Source organism: Paralichthys olivaceus, chromosome 19, assembly GCF_024713975.1.
Source record: "Paralichthys olivaceus isolate ysfri-2021 chromosome 19, ASM2471397v2, whole genome shotgun sequence".
NCBI classification, from domain to species: Eukaryota; Metazoa; Chordata; class Actinopteri; order Pleuronectiformes; family Paralichthyidae; genus Paralichthys; species Paralichthys olivaceus.
In genome coordinates this window covers 2,141,504-2,158,568 of record NC_091111.1, presented here as the reverse complement: position 1 = coordinate 2,158,568, position 17,065 = coordinate 2,141,504, and the positions used below count along the sequence as shown (strand labels likewise).

The 17,065-nt window shown below is 41.8% G+C and overlaps 1 protein-coding gene across 1 annotated transcript in view; it reads right to left on the bottom strand.

The window, feature by feature from the left end:
* Positions 1–17,065, bottom strand: part of nt5dc1 (5'-nucleotidase domain containing 1) — a 55,382-nt gene that overhangs the window by 13,534 nt on the left and 24,783 nt on the right. The window contains exons 7-8 of the mRNA XM_020092001.2: positions 6,244–6,418; positions 2,036–2,133 (exon numbers count right to left, since the gene is read on the bottom strand). Of these exons, the coding sequence (XP_019947560.1) occupies positions 2,036–2,133; positions 6,244–6,418 (273 nt within the window). The remainder of the gene's footprint in view (positions 1–2,035; positions 2,134–6,243; positions 6,419–17,065) is intronic.

The following is a 17,065-nucleotide window of genomic DNA, read 5'->3' as shown; positions in this document are numbered from 1 at the left end:
ATAACTACTTGGCACAAAGGAACATGGAAAAATTATCTTTATCTTTATCCATGAGAATAATAACTGTCATATAAATGAGAATTAGAGAATCCTTATTGATAGGTTATAACTTTTTAATGTAAACATGTTCTCCGAATACCTGCAAAACCTGATTCCTCTAGGTAACGTGGCTTTTTGAATACATGTAGGCGGTCTACCCGAGGGCATTTTACCACTGTCGGAAAGACTTTCAAAAGATGATTGCCAAACCACAAACCTTCTCCCTCCACAACAAAGAAGCGGCAGCTCTACTCTGAGCTCCCTCCGGATGTCTAAGCTCCTCACCCTGTCTCTGAGGGTGGGCCCAGCCACTGTATGGTGGAAACTCAGGAAACCCCTTATCAGGTCACTCCCCAAAGTTCTGTGGAGCTGGCTATGGCTCAGGAGGAAGAGTGGCTGTCCACTAAGCAGATGGTCATTACTGTGAAGTGTCCTTGTACAGTACAAGCACAGTTGAAGGGTGAATGTACTGTAGAAGTGGTTAAATGCAATTTAATGCAGTCCTAATTCCAAAGTTCATGACCATTGCTGAGGGTTGACAGACTGACTGGGAACTCTAAAGCTTCACCTTCCAGCTCAACACTCTTATCATCATAACAGTGCAGTATTGTTGGCATTCAACATTCAACAACCAGTTCTAACACCACTTTAATCCTCAAGTTAAATGTTTTATGAAAAGCCCAGTTTGATTCCTGATGCCCTCCACATGAAGTTGATCCATACGTTAATTTGCTAGAGCGACATTCCTCGTTCAGGATTGCGGGGGCTCGATTCTGTCCCAGCATGCACTGAGCACAAGGCTGGGAACACCATGACATGTTAGCACACCTTCAGATAAGTTCACCTCTTTATTTGACCTGTGTTTGAAAAAGACCACAAAAGCACAGACAAAAAATATAAACTAAACATTGAAAGACCCCATATAATCAGTCATTCTATGTAAGAAGTGGAACTTTTCATGAATCTATTTCAGCAGCACACACTTAATACATCAGCAATCCTCATCAGCAACCATCTTGGTGTCAAATTCTCCCAAATAAACTTTACATGCCACTAAATGAAAACAAAAAAATACTTCCAGCTCAAAAAAGGAGTGGCCTGTCTGTGCAGAGGCGGGGGGAACAGATACTGGTGCTTTTTTTTTTTTGCCAACGTGGCAAAACCCAGGAAGAGCAAGAGAAGGAGAGAGGGGAGGATATTTCAGTGAGTAGATCATCCTGTCTTCTCACATAATGCATCCCCTGTGTTATTGCTGGCAGGAAGACAATCCAGATGAGCGGAACATTTCAGCTGGCTGCACACACCTTTAACGTGAGCATCCAGGAACAGACGCCTGGGCTAATGAGATGGGAGACAGTCCACCAACGTGAATGGAGTTATGTGGACTGCTGAGGGTGATCTAAGCTGATATGATGCTGACAGATGATCTTTTCTCACTCCAACAGCTGCTGGGAATCGTTATACTGAATATAGAATTACATCTGGTCTCATGTCTAATTCTGTATTGTGTTTTTAAATAATACAAGGGATATTGCAGATGTCTAAAAAGCACTGCTCCCTCCAAGCGTCAGTTCACCCAAATGTTAGTGTTTTTGTTGTTGTACATATGACATGCAGATCGTGTTGATTTCTTTCTCTATCTCAGTACCATGGAATTTATTATGTGCTACGTATAAAGCTCTAACAAAACAAAACTCAAAGCTACAGTAGATACAACAACCTCTCTATTATATAGTTTAGAATGATGTGGTACAATAATACCGAACCCGGCAATTATGTAGTCGACACTTACTGTTTAACTGGGAAATTAACTCTCAGGGATTTTATTTATTTATTGATAAGCACTGAAATTGTCAGTGTTAGTTGCTGATACTATATGTATGGTTATATGGTATATTCCTGACTCCAGCCCCTCATGTTGTTCTTAGTATAATATGACCGTAAAGAGAATACTGAATGTGATGGGCTTTGTTTGGTGATGTTTTAAAGGACTCACTCAGGGTCCTGAAGGGCCTCTGCTGGGGCACCAAGGAGAAGAAACCGGGCTTCAGTGCATTTGTGATGATGACATCAAACAGCTCCTCGAAATCCTTCCTGTTGACAGCCAGAGAAAAAACATTAACCTCTGCGATATGACCCTGGTTGCTGCATGAAGGACAATGCCTGGACAACATCCAAAGACACATCGTTACATAAGCAGTTATAGCTCGGTGAAGCCAAATATTCTGCACAGATCTGATGGGAAGGTTGGCGCAATAAGCAGTGTACGCATAGGCCACTGCAGAAGGAATACTTAGACTGATAAAGTAAACACTTTGAGAGGGCAGTATACACTCCCACGGGGAGTTAGAATGAGCATTTAAGGAGCTGGATGGTGCCTCCAAGGAAACCATAGTATATAGGATATAAGAACCACTGTACGATCTTCCATATAAGGTGTCTTATGTAACAGGAAGGACATTTTACTGGGAATGTATAAACATGTAAACTTATCATTTTGATGTATGACAATGTGAGTTTATAGTGAGCAGTTATGGTAGAGAGCAGAGGTTCTCAAACTGGGAGGCAGGCCTCGTTGGGTGGGAGGACTTATACACACACACACTGGTGTATATAAAGTCCCACTGTTTACATTGTGCCTTCAGCAGTTTACGACTTGTATTTACTAAAATGCTTATATAATACGAATAATTAAAGTAGTATGCTTTAAAGCTCCGGAAGATGGCTAATTACCTTGAAAATAACTTATCTGGTGTCCATCTGCTTACACCAGTTACACCAGGGCCACACTGCCTGCGTGAGACGGCTGCGCTGCAGATCTGCTGTGTGTCACAGTTGTCTGTTGTTCACAGGCAGTGTGTCTGCTGCAGAGTTACAATCAGAGGTTTCTGGTCTGAATGCTGTATTATCTTGAATAAAAGTATGGTGATATACGCAACTAAATGCTAGGACTCCAGAGTATGGAGCCGTGCATATTCCGGTTCTGCAATGATTATAAAAATCCTCGTGAAACTAGATTCAGTCAACAGAATATGCTTTTACTTTGAAACAGGTACAGGAAGTGTTGTAGATATCTATGTCGTGACATATTCAACAGATAGACATTGAAAAAGATAATTGAACTGAACCGGGGGAGAAAATTGGCAAGGCGTCCATTCTCTTGAAGAGCATCTTGCATGAACTGCGCTGATCATGCAGGCAGTGTAAACCCTCATGCCAGATAACATGGGTGCCTAAATGAAAAGCAAGATGTTCTGCATAACACTCACGCAGCCAGTGTGGCCCATGCGTTAGCCATTTGCTTCCAGTCCAGAAGTTAAAGCGCTCTACTTTATAGCTGTAGCTGTGCAGCAAAGGAACTATTCTCTGAGTGGGTTTCTCTTAGTGCACCGCTTGCTTTGTATATCACTGACCTCCCTCTGTGCACACTGTGTGGTTTGTTGCCTCTGCCCTATACACACTTCAGGTCCTTGGGAAACCACAATATGTTCACTTGAAATAGCAAGACTTTTGAGTAACCATTACAGATCTAAAGGTATTTTAATGTGAAAATGTGTTTTCAGATACATTGATATGTGAATGCAGCCAAGTTGAAGCTAATTTTGCACAGATGGAAACGCTTTTAAATGATAAAAAGAAGTTCAACACATTAACATCTAACAAATCAATAAGCTCTGCAGCACTCCAGCAATACATGTGTTTATCCGGTCAGGACAAATAACAGCAGCTTCTACGAACGCGTGGTTGGCTGTCGGCAAGTAGTCTCCTGTCAGACAGCTCTGACCTTGTTATGCTACTTCTGACAGCTGACTGTCACTGGCCTGTAGCCGACTCACCACACTGAAGCCGCTGAGGGCAAAGGTTTCGTCTGGAAGAGGAGGGACCGTGTAGTGAGGCAGAAGAGGCTGTCTCGATAGTGAAGTGCTAATGCGACGCACAATGACAGAGAGATTTTGGTTCTGTGTTGACCGAACTTAATTATTGTAATATTTAGCATTAATTATATTCCTCGAGGTAGGAACACTTCACATATAGATAAGACAGGAAAAGCCAAAATACCTCACAAACCACATCTGACAAGATGAAGCCGGCCTAATCTTTGAAAGTCACAGCATAAATCGGCCTCCCCTGACCTTGTAAAGCAGTCATTTGAACATGATTTGGGGCACATCCACTCATGCACAGCTGGGACTCTAGCTGCTCTCTTGGGGAGGCGTTGCATGCTGTGGTGTTGGGAGGTCATGGACGTGAGAGGGGAAGGGGCAGCCGCTGAAACAGCAGGCGAGCAGGGGAAAGGGGTGAGGAACTACAGGAATGACCAGGCTGATCGCTGCCGAACAGGAAATCATGAGGGGGGGGGGAGGGGGGGCGTGGGCCACAGAGGCCACATGAAACAAACTGGCATCCAGAGCAAAGCGGCCTTAAGTCGACCTGCAATTTGGCCGTACAAAGAACAATCAGCTCACAGCGTGGAAAGTGAAAAAGCAGACCACCTCACTGGGCGAGCGCAATATAAGACAACAGCACCTCCCAAAGAATGAGAGAGGCTTATGTTAGTTCAATCACAGCAGCAACATGGACACTGTGTTTTTTCAAGGCCCTCTTGCTGCTTGATCGAGGGCATAACAGAGCTTAGGCTAGAAAAATAAGCCTACACCACACAGGGTGCGGCGCAGACAGACGGTGATCAGTGATACACAAAGCCAGTGTTGAACCACAAAAAGCCCACTAAGAGAATAATCCCTTTGCTGCACACCTACAGTTATAAACTTAAGTGCTGAGTGTTACTTCTGGACTGGTAACAAATGGCTAAGTGTGAGGAGACGATTCCACTTTTCACCTACCTTGCCAAATATGGACATTTGACTCAGTAAAACTAATGAAGTCCAACTGCTCGTTGGTTCTTTGTATTTAGGTTTTAAACTTCCATGAATTCTTCTGTGGCAACATGTTGACACCAGAGCAAGCCACAAACACACCATAAAGCAATGTTAGCATTCTGGATCTGGATTCATGTTCTTATACTCGCCGAAAAAAAATTAATATTAGTCCAATATTCACTCACATATCACTTTTAGCTAATTTTTGGTCGCCCTGAGGCAAATAAGTTGCTGCTTAATGCCTCATTACATGTACCTCTGAGACTACTTAGTACGTTTTACTAGAATTTAAAAACTAGACAGCTCAAAAGATGAAAACCACTTCCCTTTTAAGGTATTGACAGGAAAATGGGTAAGAATGACATTTAATACTCAATGAAAACTGGATTGTGCAGCTATAATTACGCACATGAATGTGTTTACAAGGTGCAGACATACTCTAAGCCTATTAGAGTGGAGCCATTGTTGACGCCACTGGGAGAAAACCAAATAAGGGATCCAACATATGATGCCTCTAAGTTGTTATTCATGATGTGTAAGCAAATGTAAAATAGGCTTGTGTGCCCAGTGTCCACGGAACCATATGTGCTCTGGGACTGGGCTCAATCATAGTTTGTTTTTTTTAAAGAGGGGCTGGGGCAGCATTCACTCTCCATTCTGTGAATGACCATCTGAGGTGCATTGTTGTTTTAGCTGGTTTTCTATCCCCCTCCATGTTTGCCTTCGTAGCCTCCTCTCAAATTCGGGCTCTTCAATTTCCACTAGCTGGCAAAAGCTACCAACACCTACTGGAAGAAACAAAAGCAGTATAACTGGAGAGTGAAGGCGGGGGAGGAACAAATCTAAGTGCAGGTGATCCCATTCATCTATAGCTAATGAGCAGTCAATATTTGCTTCATAATGTAGAGTTAAAGCAAAAAAACTAGTCTTTTTTCAATTTAAATGTAAAAACGTCTGTTTTATTGAATAAAGGCACAGCGTGAACAAAAAATGGAATCTATAACACAATAAAGTGTGAAAAAAGTTAATACTTTGAATACTTTGTGGAGCCAATGTTTATGTGTATAGCGCATACTGTATGTGATGATGATGGTAATTCAAGGTGGACATAAGAGCCACCTTTGACTTTGAAAGGAATGACTAATAGCCTGCAGGGGCTGTAAGGAATGTTGTGAGTCGAGGGAGAAGGAAAACCTCCCAGCTTGGCTGGAGCAGACTTCCGGGTTATAAATCCTATGGGGGCTGTTATGGTGAGCACTGCAGACTGGGTCCTGGCCTTATAAAGGAGGGGGCCAGTCTGTGGTTCCAGTGTGGGCAGTCTTACCCCAGGATGTGTTCACAGATGAGCCTGCAGTAGTCGCTGTGAGAGCTGGTGATGAGGAGGAGGACCTTCCCGGCTTTTTTCATGCTGTGCAGCCAGGTCTTGACAGAGTCAGAGCAGGGCTGCAGGTATCGGCCTGGGTCCCTCTTCACACTGGGGAAGTAAGTCCCTGCGTCCTCTGTGCAGAGACACAGGTAGATACAGTTAGACAACCAGATTTGATCTTAAACATGCATTTAAATTGGCACAGTGGGGACCATCATGCTCTGCGACATGAAATTGATCAAATGATATGGCCATCACATTCATTCAAGCTCTCACCCTATTTGAAAACCAGGGGGAGATTATGATTAACAGTTTGTTAGACTTCTCTCTCTGTCACAAACATCAAAACACCAACTTGGTGAGTATCTTTTAAGAGAATGCTGTTAACTCGTAAAATAGATTTCCCATACTGAAGCTGTTTTTTGACTCTTCAAATCTGATGAGTTCATCCTCGAGTATAAGAGAACATCTGAAAGGATTCTTTGAAGGATTGCTTAAGACAACACTTTCAAGAGGCAAAACATTAGTTTTGTAGGTTGTCCTTCAGACTGTTTACGCACGTTTGTGCCAAGGTCTGTACCGAATTTTGAGGAAATTCCCTGAAGGTGTGCCTGAGATGTTGCTTTCATTAGTAGATTGGTACATGTCTCTGAGTATCTACAGGCGGGAAACCGATGTATAGCTCGTGTTTTATTTACATTTTTTAACATACTTTTTGTGGAGTTCCGCCTACATTCTGCACATTTGTATTCACAGAGGTAAAAGGGGAGCTCAAGGTTCATGTTCCCCACTTCTGAGGCAACATCAGTGGGCTCTCCCCACTTTGAATCTCCATCCCACACCCTAACCCCCGGCTGCCCTTCAGTACATCCTGTCAGCAGAGTGCACACAGCTAAATATGGCAAAGCTCTCCTGCACTCTGTTACATAATCCCAGTCCATCACAGAACATCCTGAACCTCAGATTCTCAGCTGAATGTAACTCCATGGATAAAACACGACCTATGTGCAAATATAAGTACTTGATGCTGATTGGCAATATACATGTAATGTAATACTAGGTTATAAAATGGTGTGTTTTTATCTTGGTACTGAGAGGACACTTCAGTGACAATGAAAAGCACTACACTCTCCTTTGCTATGTGTAGCATGATAAAGGGATTTTAAGTATAGAATAATATTTGGATAAAATCCTGATACATGCGCAACCATATCAAAACACGAACAAAGCGACAAAACATTGCATTTGCTCCCAAAAATAAGTTTTGCATTACTTATTTTCATGATTTGAAATCAACCGATGACTTGTGTTGGATTTCATTCTCTTTCCCAATTCATGAAAAGAGGGCTAACAAAAACAGGGCAGGGTGAGGATGAGTGGTGTGTACTCAGCAGAACATGTGTCTCAGGAGCGTCAATGTGCTTTCAGGGCCATACGGACACACAGAGGCTGCAGTATTCATTTCAACACACATTAGAACACACACTGGTACTGTTGCTACTGAAGTCGTTTGAGCAATATAATCTAAACACTAAACAGACACCAGAAATAGTTATGGAGGCAGCAAATCAACAGCTGCAATTAAGCTTTGGCAATCTACTGTTGAACATATCTGAATGACCATTTCTGTGCTGTGCCAGATGATGTCACACATCTTCTCGTTGACTAAAATTGCTTTTTTTGCTGGAACTCTCTGGTTTGGCATTTTTTCCATGCATGGCTGAAGTCAGTGTGAAATGGCCATTAGGGGAAATCTGCAGATATCAGCCTCCTGTTTATAAATCCATGTTGGAGATGTCTTTATATTTTGGAAGCATAGATTTCTATTTGGACAGAAGCTTCAGTTTAGTCACAATGTCAAGGGAAAGCTGGTCTGAAATTTGATTTGAAGTCAACCGATGACTTGTGTTGGCTTTAATTCTCTTGTCTCTTTCCCAATTGTTCAAGCAGAGACAAAATAAACATCCTTTAAAGACGAGATCGAGCGATTGGACCTATATGGGCTGATTGTCCATTAGTGGGATAATAGCTTGAAGCACCTGTTTAAAGCTTTAAGTATTTTTAGGGTGGATTGAAAAGAAATGAATAGAAAAAGACTTTCAGTCTTCTTTTTCCTTCTTTTTAACAGTGTCAACCTAATTATTTAATTTGAAATCAAAACCGATCAGCACAGATCCTTGTCTTCTTTGACACAGCTACATTTCAACTCCTCAGTTCTTGTACATAAGTCTAAAATGTGGAGGATGGACTCAAGCAGCTCATGAATATCCTGCAGCAGGAGTTTGAAAAGTGAGGGCATGGTGCCCTCCGGTGGTAGAACACAGGACTCTCTTGAGGACGAAAAAAGCTCCTGGAGGTTCTCAAGATGCAGTAGAAGGTTCCAACCTGAAGATGACGACAAACACAGGCAGCTACAGGCTTAGATTCATTTCAGGAGCCCAGAATTCACACATTTGAAATTATCCCAGATGTAAACATCTCGGTCTGCCATAACACAAACTTCTTATAAAGTTAATTGTGTTGACAGACCATTACAGCTTCAGTTAAACAGAAAGGGCAGGTCATGAGGACCCACGTTGCCCACTCAGTGTGAGTCCTCTGGGACCCTACCATCCTTCCTCATTACCCAGTGCCAGGCAGGTCATCTGAGGGAGGGCAAGAGAGCTCCCCTGACAGCTAAATCCCAGCAGTTATGTGTGAGAGGATAAACAACTGACCTCATCATCATTCTTTGTGCAACGTTGCAAACGATCAGATGGCGTGCAGCAGAAACACAGAGCAGAAGCTGTTTTATTCCACCAGGAATATTTACCACCCAAGTACACAGCTGACACAAGACCCAGGGAATGGTCATGTTGATTAAAACACCATCATGGAACTAGAGGCCAAACAATCCGCCTTATGACACCAGAATTGAATTCACCAGAAGCAGATTTTTATTTGCATTTACACCCAGTTGTTCACACTCACATCAATCAATCAATCACATTTTATTTGTATAGCCCATATTCAAAAATAACAATTTGTCTCACAGGGCTCACAATAATATCGTTCCCATAAACATGCCAGATTTTTTTCATTAAGGTCCAGGAATTATGTCGAAAACACCCTTTATCTCATAATGTGGAAGAAAGTGAAAACAATATTCCTGTGTCCAACCACTGATCTGGATCCACACCAAAATGTCAGAGTTCTTAGTAGATTGGCCACCACAACAATGTGTGAAGTAGATTTGAGTAGTTTTCTGCATAATCCTTCTACCTAACACACAAATAAACAAACAAACGGACTAAAACAATGAATGAAATTCAATTTTATTTGTAAAGCGCGAGGGTCACAATTTATTTTTTTCGTGTAATCCATTGTGTTTGAAAATGTGTGTAACTTCCCAAATCTCTACTTCAACGAAACCCCAAGTGGGTTGTCATCTGTGTGTTTGTTAGCAGGGATATGCAAAAACTGCTGAATGTACGGGTCAGAAAAGAATCTTGACATTTTTGTGCCGATCCAGAAATGTGAGTGTGTGCAATTAAGTGCACATCCAAATAAAAATCTGGATGTAGTGAATTTAAATGTGGTTTGTTAAAATGCTGTACATTTAAGTTGTTTTGAATTATAACTGGGGGCGGTTGTATCACAGGGTTAAGAGTGGGTCGTCCTCTAACCAGAAAGTTGTTGGTTCAATTCCAGTCTTCCCCTTCCAAATACTGAAGTGTCCTTGGGCAAACCCAAAATCGCCCCTGACGGCTATGCACTGTATAAATGTGTGTGAGTGAATGTGCTGTAAAGTGCTCCCAGTGGTCATCTAGACTAGAAAAGTGCTGTATAAATACAGACCACTTACATTCACTTTTCAAAGGCAAACAGCTACAGTAACTTAAGTATAATATTATCAATGCCAACAAATGAATACATTTCAAAATTCTTTAAAACCAGAAAAGGGCGTATGGCTAGGCATGCCCTCAAGCAGCAGGTCCTGCTCATGCACCATATACTGTACGTCACTCCCCTCCTCTCTCCCTGTGTCTCCTGTCTCTCTGTCACTTTCCAATAAAAACAAAAGGCCAATAAAAGTAAATAGAAAAAAAAAAACACAAGCTCAAATTCTAGTAGTAAACAGCTGCAGCGTGTGTTGTAGTAGATACTTGTTTATTTTGGCAGGATAGAATATCCAGAGGACCAGGAGCCGCTTCTTAACCCTCAAAGAGAGATTGCATTGAGCCACAGAATCTGGCGGAATAGTGAGCAGGCATAAACCGATGCCCTGCCTTTGGATCTCTGTGTGCATTCAGATTCAGTGACTATTTGCATAGCAGCAGGTGGTTTAACTGTGTAACACTTGATGGAGATCAGTGCCTCTGCTTCTCTGTGATTAGTTTCTTCCTGCACAACTGTCATCTCTCTGGCAATAGTGAGGGTAGAGAGGCCAGATTAATACTGCTGTGTAATGTGTGATCAATCCACAAGTACAAAAGAGATGAGCATATTTAAAACGCTGCTTTGGTCATTACCAGTGCCAGCTGACTACAGGATTTGTGGGTGTTTGTGTGCGTCGTGGATTAAATGCGTCTCTGGCTGTGAATTTAAGACTCAAGTGCCCCAAGGGCCTGCAGGCCTGTGGCTGGGCACTGTGCCGTGCATGCTGGGCGCCGGGCCTGGACGGCTGGAGAGCTGCCTAGCGTCAGAGAGAGAACCGCGACGAGCAGCAGCTCCATCGCTCACACACATCAAAGCACCCTGACAGGATACACAAATCAACAGTTGCAGTGCAAATTAGGGCCAAGCCCGGCAGCGTTTCACAAACAGCCACACCAAAAGTGATGAGGGGGCAGAAATCAAAGTCACGTTCGTTTTCTTTATCGCCAAGTTAATCAGCAAGGGAGATAAAGGCTATCATAACAATATGAAGAAAGTCGCATTTATCCATTTTCTCATTATATTTAATGTGCATCAAGCCCACACAAGGCACATGGAGATGATCTCTAAAGGAAAGCTATAATCTTGGGTGTTTTGTCTTAAAAAGGCATCCAGACAGACAATGTTTTCCAGCACCTGTTGGAACCACGTGGAAAACACTGGCCAGGCCATTTTATCTGTGGACTTTCCATTTTTAGCAGACTGACCTCAAATTGCTGCATTATGTCCCTCATGGTGCACACAGTTTTTTTTCTAAGACAGTGACAGAGGGAGAATCTTGAGATTGTCCCGAGAATGTCTTTTATATGGAGTTATATATGTTATATACAGTATCGTATGTAAAATGTGCTGCTTTCTTTGATAGTACACCAATAGGAGGTAGTAGGTAAAATACCTGACAACTGTTTGGAAACATGCTAACGCAAATGTTGCTGAGACATATGCTAAACTTGAAACACAAATTGTTCAAAGACAAGTTAACGACTTCTAATGTGGAAGCTATTTCTGCAACGACAAAGAGTTTTGAATTTGTTACTATTTATATTTTTAACGTAATGACTCTGAAACTGAGACCGAAATAGAAACATCCATAATCTTGCGTCATGAAAAAGGACAAATGAAAGGTGACGCTCCATCCAGATACGACCACAACTGCTGGGACAGGAAAAGCCGGTTGGGGTTGCATTTCTCTACTAAGGTAACAAAACACATTTTTATTTTCAGAAATAAGAATTAGCCTAATAAATAATTATTTATTCTATTTAAAGTCAGGGTAAGCGGAATATTTTGTTAATATTACACATAAGCCCTATGTTATTTTCTTTCAACAGCATGGGCCATTGTTTTGGTCCAAATATAACTGAGGGTTTATACATCAGGTAAAAGTTTGACATTTTTGAATAGTTTGGACAGTGTTTAACAGAAGGCAGGATCACAGGATTACTTTGCCTCCAACAATATAATGTTTGAACGAAGAGGGCGTTGACAGGTAGGTAGATGTAGATGTAGTCTAAAAGATTCTTATCTCAAAGGCTTTCTCCTTATATGATTGAAGCAGAACGAAAAGGCGACAAACAAGGACAATGGCAGCCGAGAAAAAAATATACAGTGGTTTTTTTGGACACCCTTGAGCACATCACTGTGGGGGACAGTGACGCCAGTCGCACAGTCATTCCCCCTCAGAGCAAATGTGAGGGACACTGAAATCTGTCATTATACCAAACCAGAGCTATATTTAGCCAGAGCTATCTTAAGAAAACTGTGAGGATTCATACATTCAAGGTTTGATCTCAGGAGAACCGTATCTTGAGTTCCCCATACAAGGTAAAATAACTTGCATCACATTTTATATTCACTTCTGCAACTACCGTAATAGGAGCTGAAGAATCCAAAAGCACATTATGCAATTTTAAACAAAAGTTAAATACTCAAGTTAAAAATGCCCTTTAACTTATATACATTAAAGTTCCTCCATCTTGGCTGAATCCTGCTGACAACAGAACGATGAAGAAATGCACAGAAATCAAAAACGTGTAAAACCCAGAGCAAGTTCTGACAGGTTTGTTTTAATCATAGGGGGTTTATGGCACCCGCAGAGACGAATTATACTCCCATCTCAACGTACAATCTCCACAAACAATAGATTACCCTCAGGCCTACAGGAGCATGCTGGGAGTCAGCTTCATTCAGGGCTATAGGACACAATATATGTTATAATTTAGATTTGTATTTATTTAAACAATCCTTATAGTCTTTTTCCTCTTATTTATTTTAAGTTGCATGAGTCAGACATATTTTTGGACAGGCTTTCTGATTGTCGGTGCAACCACATAACAAACACATCCTGTCCGGATGTACAGTATATAACCCTCTCGTGGTCACGGTGACCACGTCTCTCGGTGTGACGTAGTGTATTGCAGCACACTGAGGCCACTGCAGGACATGTGATCCAAGTGGAGGGAGTGTTCTCATATGGTGCTTTGTGTTACTTATAGCAGCTCTGGAGTGTTTTTCTTATGTAAATGTTTGTTTGTAAGGACGGATTTTAAACAAGGCGTTGGCTACATTTTACGACGCTCATCACATGACAATTGCAGAGCAATGTTTTTCATGGAACAATTCTATGGTAAAGCACGGGTGAATCAGATGGGGTGGTAGGACACAGTGAATACTAAAGATCTTCTGTTGTGGACTCTACAGGTCTCTGTTCGTGCAGAGTTCAAGACAAACAACAGTTGGTCAAGGGCAAAAATTGTCAGAGTGTAAGTTGATCTCCATATGGTTGCACTGAAATGTGTTTAAATGCCGGTGTGCCCAGGTCTTTAACAGGCCCAATTACAAGTGGAGATTGTAAACTAAACTGACTGAATTGGCCTTTGGCAGCAAGTCTAGGTGCAGAAAATAGGCTTTCCTGTTTCTGATGTATGGTGTTATAGCGAGGGTAATCCTGGAAAAGCTAGCAAAAGCACATGCAACCGATAAATCCCAACCGCTCCCCTCTCTCGGGAAAACTACGCCCATATCAACACTGCTAGAAGTCGCCATTTCCCTGATTTGCTGGCTTACTTGTGGCTATCAACTCTGCTTCAGGGGTGTCTCTTTGCCTTGTGTGATCATGCACAGTGAGACTGAGGCCTGGGTGCATGTACTGTACGTAGGATGGTCAGTTAGTGACAGAAATGTACGCCATTTGTTGTGTTTACAGTCACGTGAGTACCAGAGTGTTCTACGAAAAGAACTTTATTTATTATTAATGGCTTCCAGGTTTTAAAGAGGAATTCAATATATAGGATAAAAAAGTGTTTCAGAGACAACCAACCTTACCTTTAAATAATGGCAAGAGAGGTATTTTCACATTTTGGTAACCACTGATGCATCGGGGTCAGAGGTTTGCTCTCGCTCCCGTTGGGCTTCGGCTTTATCAGCCTGGAATACTGGGTGTGGAGCGATTGTGGCCCTGGTCTTAACCTCCTGAACTGGCTGCATATTAGTGAGTATGATCAAAAACTTGACCAAATTCATCCTTGAATCAAGTTTATGCCAGATGTAATGAAATACTCTATCATGTTCAGTGGACACGTCAGTGTGACCTCAATCCAATCTGTTCAACTCGGAGTCCGAGTGCTGAATTTGGAGAAAGTCCATCGATATTTCGGAAGCATTATATATTTTCAGGTGGTGTGTCTGTCCCATTCGCGTGGATTTGATGAGGCCAAATGAGAAGAGAAGACTGCCATGTGCCGAGGGTCACAAGTACTTATTATCTTTCTGCATCATGCATCCTTACAGTACAATACAATATTCTCTCTATTTAACCACAGTGTAGCAACACAAATGCATTATGGGCCACAACCACAATAACAGTGAGTCAATGCAATAAAACACTAATTAAACTGACTGTGTTAATTAAAAAGGTCTTTGGTGTCACCAGCTTTCATCAGACTCCAAGCATTACTGCACAGCTCCTGATGCAAGCTGTTCATCAGGAGAGAGTTGTTTATTTGATACAGAAAGTGCCTCAACTGTTACTGTTGCATGCAAAACACAAATTTAGCTTATCTGAGAGCGGTCCAGCCAGATCAAAGCACGGGCATCACTATAACAACATTTAGCAAGTCAGACATAACAGTGTATGTCCCCGCCCTGATATGTGACATCAGTGTGGAACATACGTTCTGAATACATTTGTTACAAAGCTGTGCAAGACTGTTTAAAGGGACTGACATACCAAACAAATAGACTAGGTAGACTATGATTCTAACAGAGGGAAACTGGCACTAAAATCTCAAATTTGGGGATGGTTTGTATGTGATATGAAAGTTTGTGGTGTTTACATGTCCTCTCAGACAGAGACAGGGACCGAGACGGAAACAGGAGGGGTGAAAGTAAATGTTGCATTTCCTGAACACACATACTGAACATACTGGGAACAGGAAAAAATGTAAACAGAAAAACATCAAACTATATCATGTCTCACATTTATAAGGACACAGCTGGCCTGCTGTTGCGTTCACTACTTTTGTTTTGTACGTCTCTCATGTGTAACTGCTTAAAGAGGGAGAAAAAACTTCTATCTTCATGTCCCAATAGTCATCAATGAATAAAGTTGTCTGAAAAAAAGAAAAAATAGTGTCTGTGGCCCTTGCAGGGCTGTAATAAGCTTCACTGGCGTACCTGTCAGTCCGTGTTCTCACTGTCCATGACCAGAGTCTTCATCCAGAGAGACATATACCACCAAAGAGAACATGGTCAGGACTCAAGGAAAAGTTTGTCTGTAGTGGTTGTCAGTCATTGCGCCTTCATTTGTTTTGGGTACCTAGCATTGATGAGAGGGCTGATGAGAGGGGGTGGGATTTATTGTTGTATTTTCAAAGTGTAGCCTGCACTTTCCAGCTTTTCCAGGATTGCAAACCATAGCTTTAAAAGACTGATTTACGCATAATTACTACAAGTCTATCTTATGTCAGTGAGTTCAATAAACCTCAATGACCTCCCCAATCACCAGATGTGAATCCAGTAGAACCTCTGGGATGTGGCAGAACAGGAGATTGGCAGTAAGAATGTGCAGCTGACAAATCTGCAGTAATGTTGAGATACAGTCATTAAACTTATGTGGCTCAGGGCGTAGAGCAGATCGTCCTCTTACCAGAAGGTCGGTGGTCCGATCCCAGTGCCAAGTGTTCTTGGGCAAGAATGCCCCTGATGGCTGCCCATAGATGCACTGCATGAATGGCCTGTATTTATATAGCGTTTTTTTAATTATATCGGCCACAGTTCAGTATTTTGCTCAAGGACACTTCAAACCACTGACTGTTCGATTAGTGAACGACCCTCTCTACCTCCTGAGTCACAGCTTTGAGTTGGTGGGTTGTTGTTCATGCAAAGTGTTCGCCCTGAGTCTTAAAACATAAGAGAAAGAGGTGTCCCTTTTTGTAATTAAATCCACCTCACCTCTTCCTTCTACACATGTACGTCATAAAGAAAATGCTCATTATCTTAAAACGACGTGGGTTGGGCATTTTAAACGCATAAAAAGACATTTAATTAACTCAACCTTCCAGACTAATTAAGGACAAAGACTTGTGGCATGGGTGACTTCATCATCTAACGTAAACAAAGCTGTAACAACATGGATCCTGTTGCTATGTCAATATACAAAGTGACGCATGTATATGCTTACTTCTTAACAAGGTCAAAGCAGAGTGTGTTTGATGGATAGAAACATATCGACTGTGACAAAACTAGTATCACCATAAAGATCCAAGTTTCAAAGTCTGTTAAAAATACCAAATACAAAAATACCGGTCGGTTTGCAAGTGGTATCTAGAAATGCTACTAACCTACAAGAAGGGAAATGTTGCAAAGTTGAAAAAGGGATTTTACTGCGCAGGGGGAAAATCAAACAGCAAACCACAGCTTTATGGTTAAAGTCGGCTCCACTGCATCCAGGGAGCAGACGGGCTGGACTATCAGACATAGGACGCTCAAAACAATCACACTGAGAGGAGCTAAACAAATTCAGCAGTTAATTTAGCAGTGGACGCTGAGGTGAATTGAGTGGTCGGAGACGTGGTGGATTTGATGAGAGCATTTCGGTATTTTTGCAGCTTAATACCATGTTTGAAATGAAACTACTGACTTTAAAGCTGTCTTATTTTGGATTTGCTGGATTACCATAAAACCAGTGCACATGTCCCTTCACCATGGCAGCCCCCTTAATTTACAGAGAAAATTAGGCATTACTTTTCTTCACTAGCTCCACCTTTCTCCTCTGAGATATTTGCTGACTTCACACTGTGACACATGTGCATAATGCTATTAAAATGTCCTTATAGATTTGTTTCTAACCAAACAAAATCTAGAG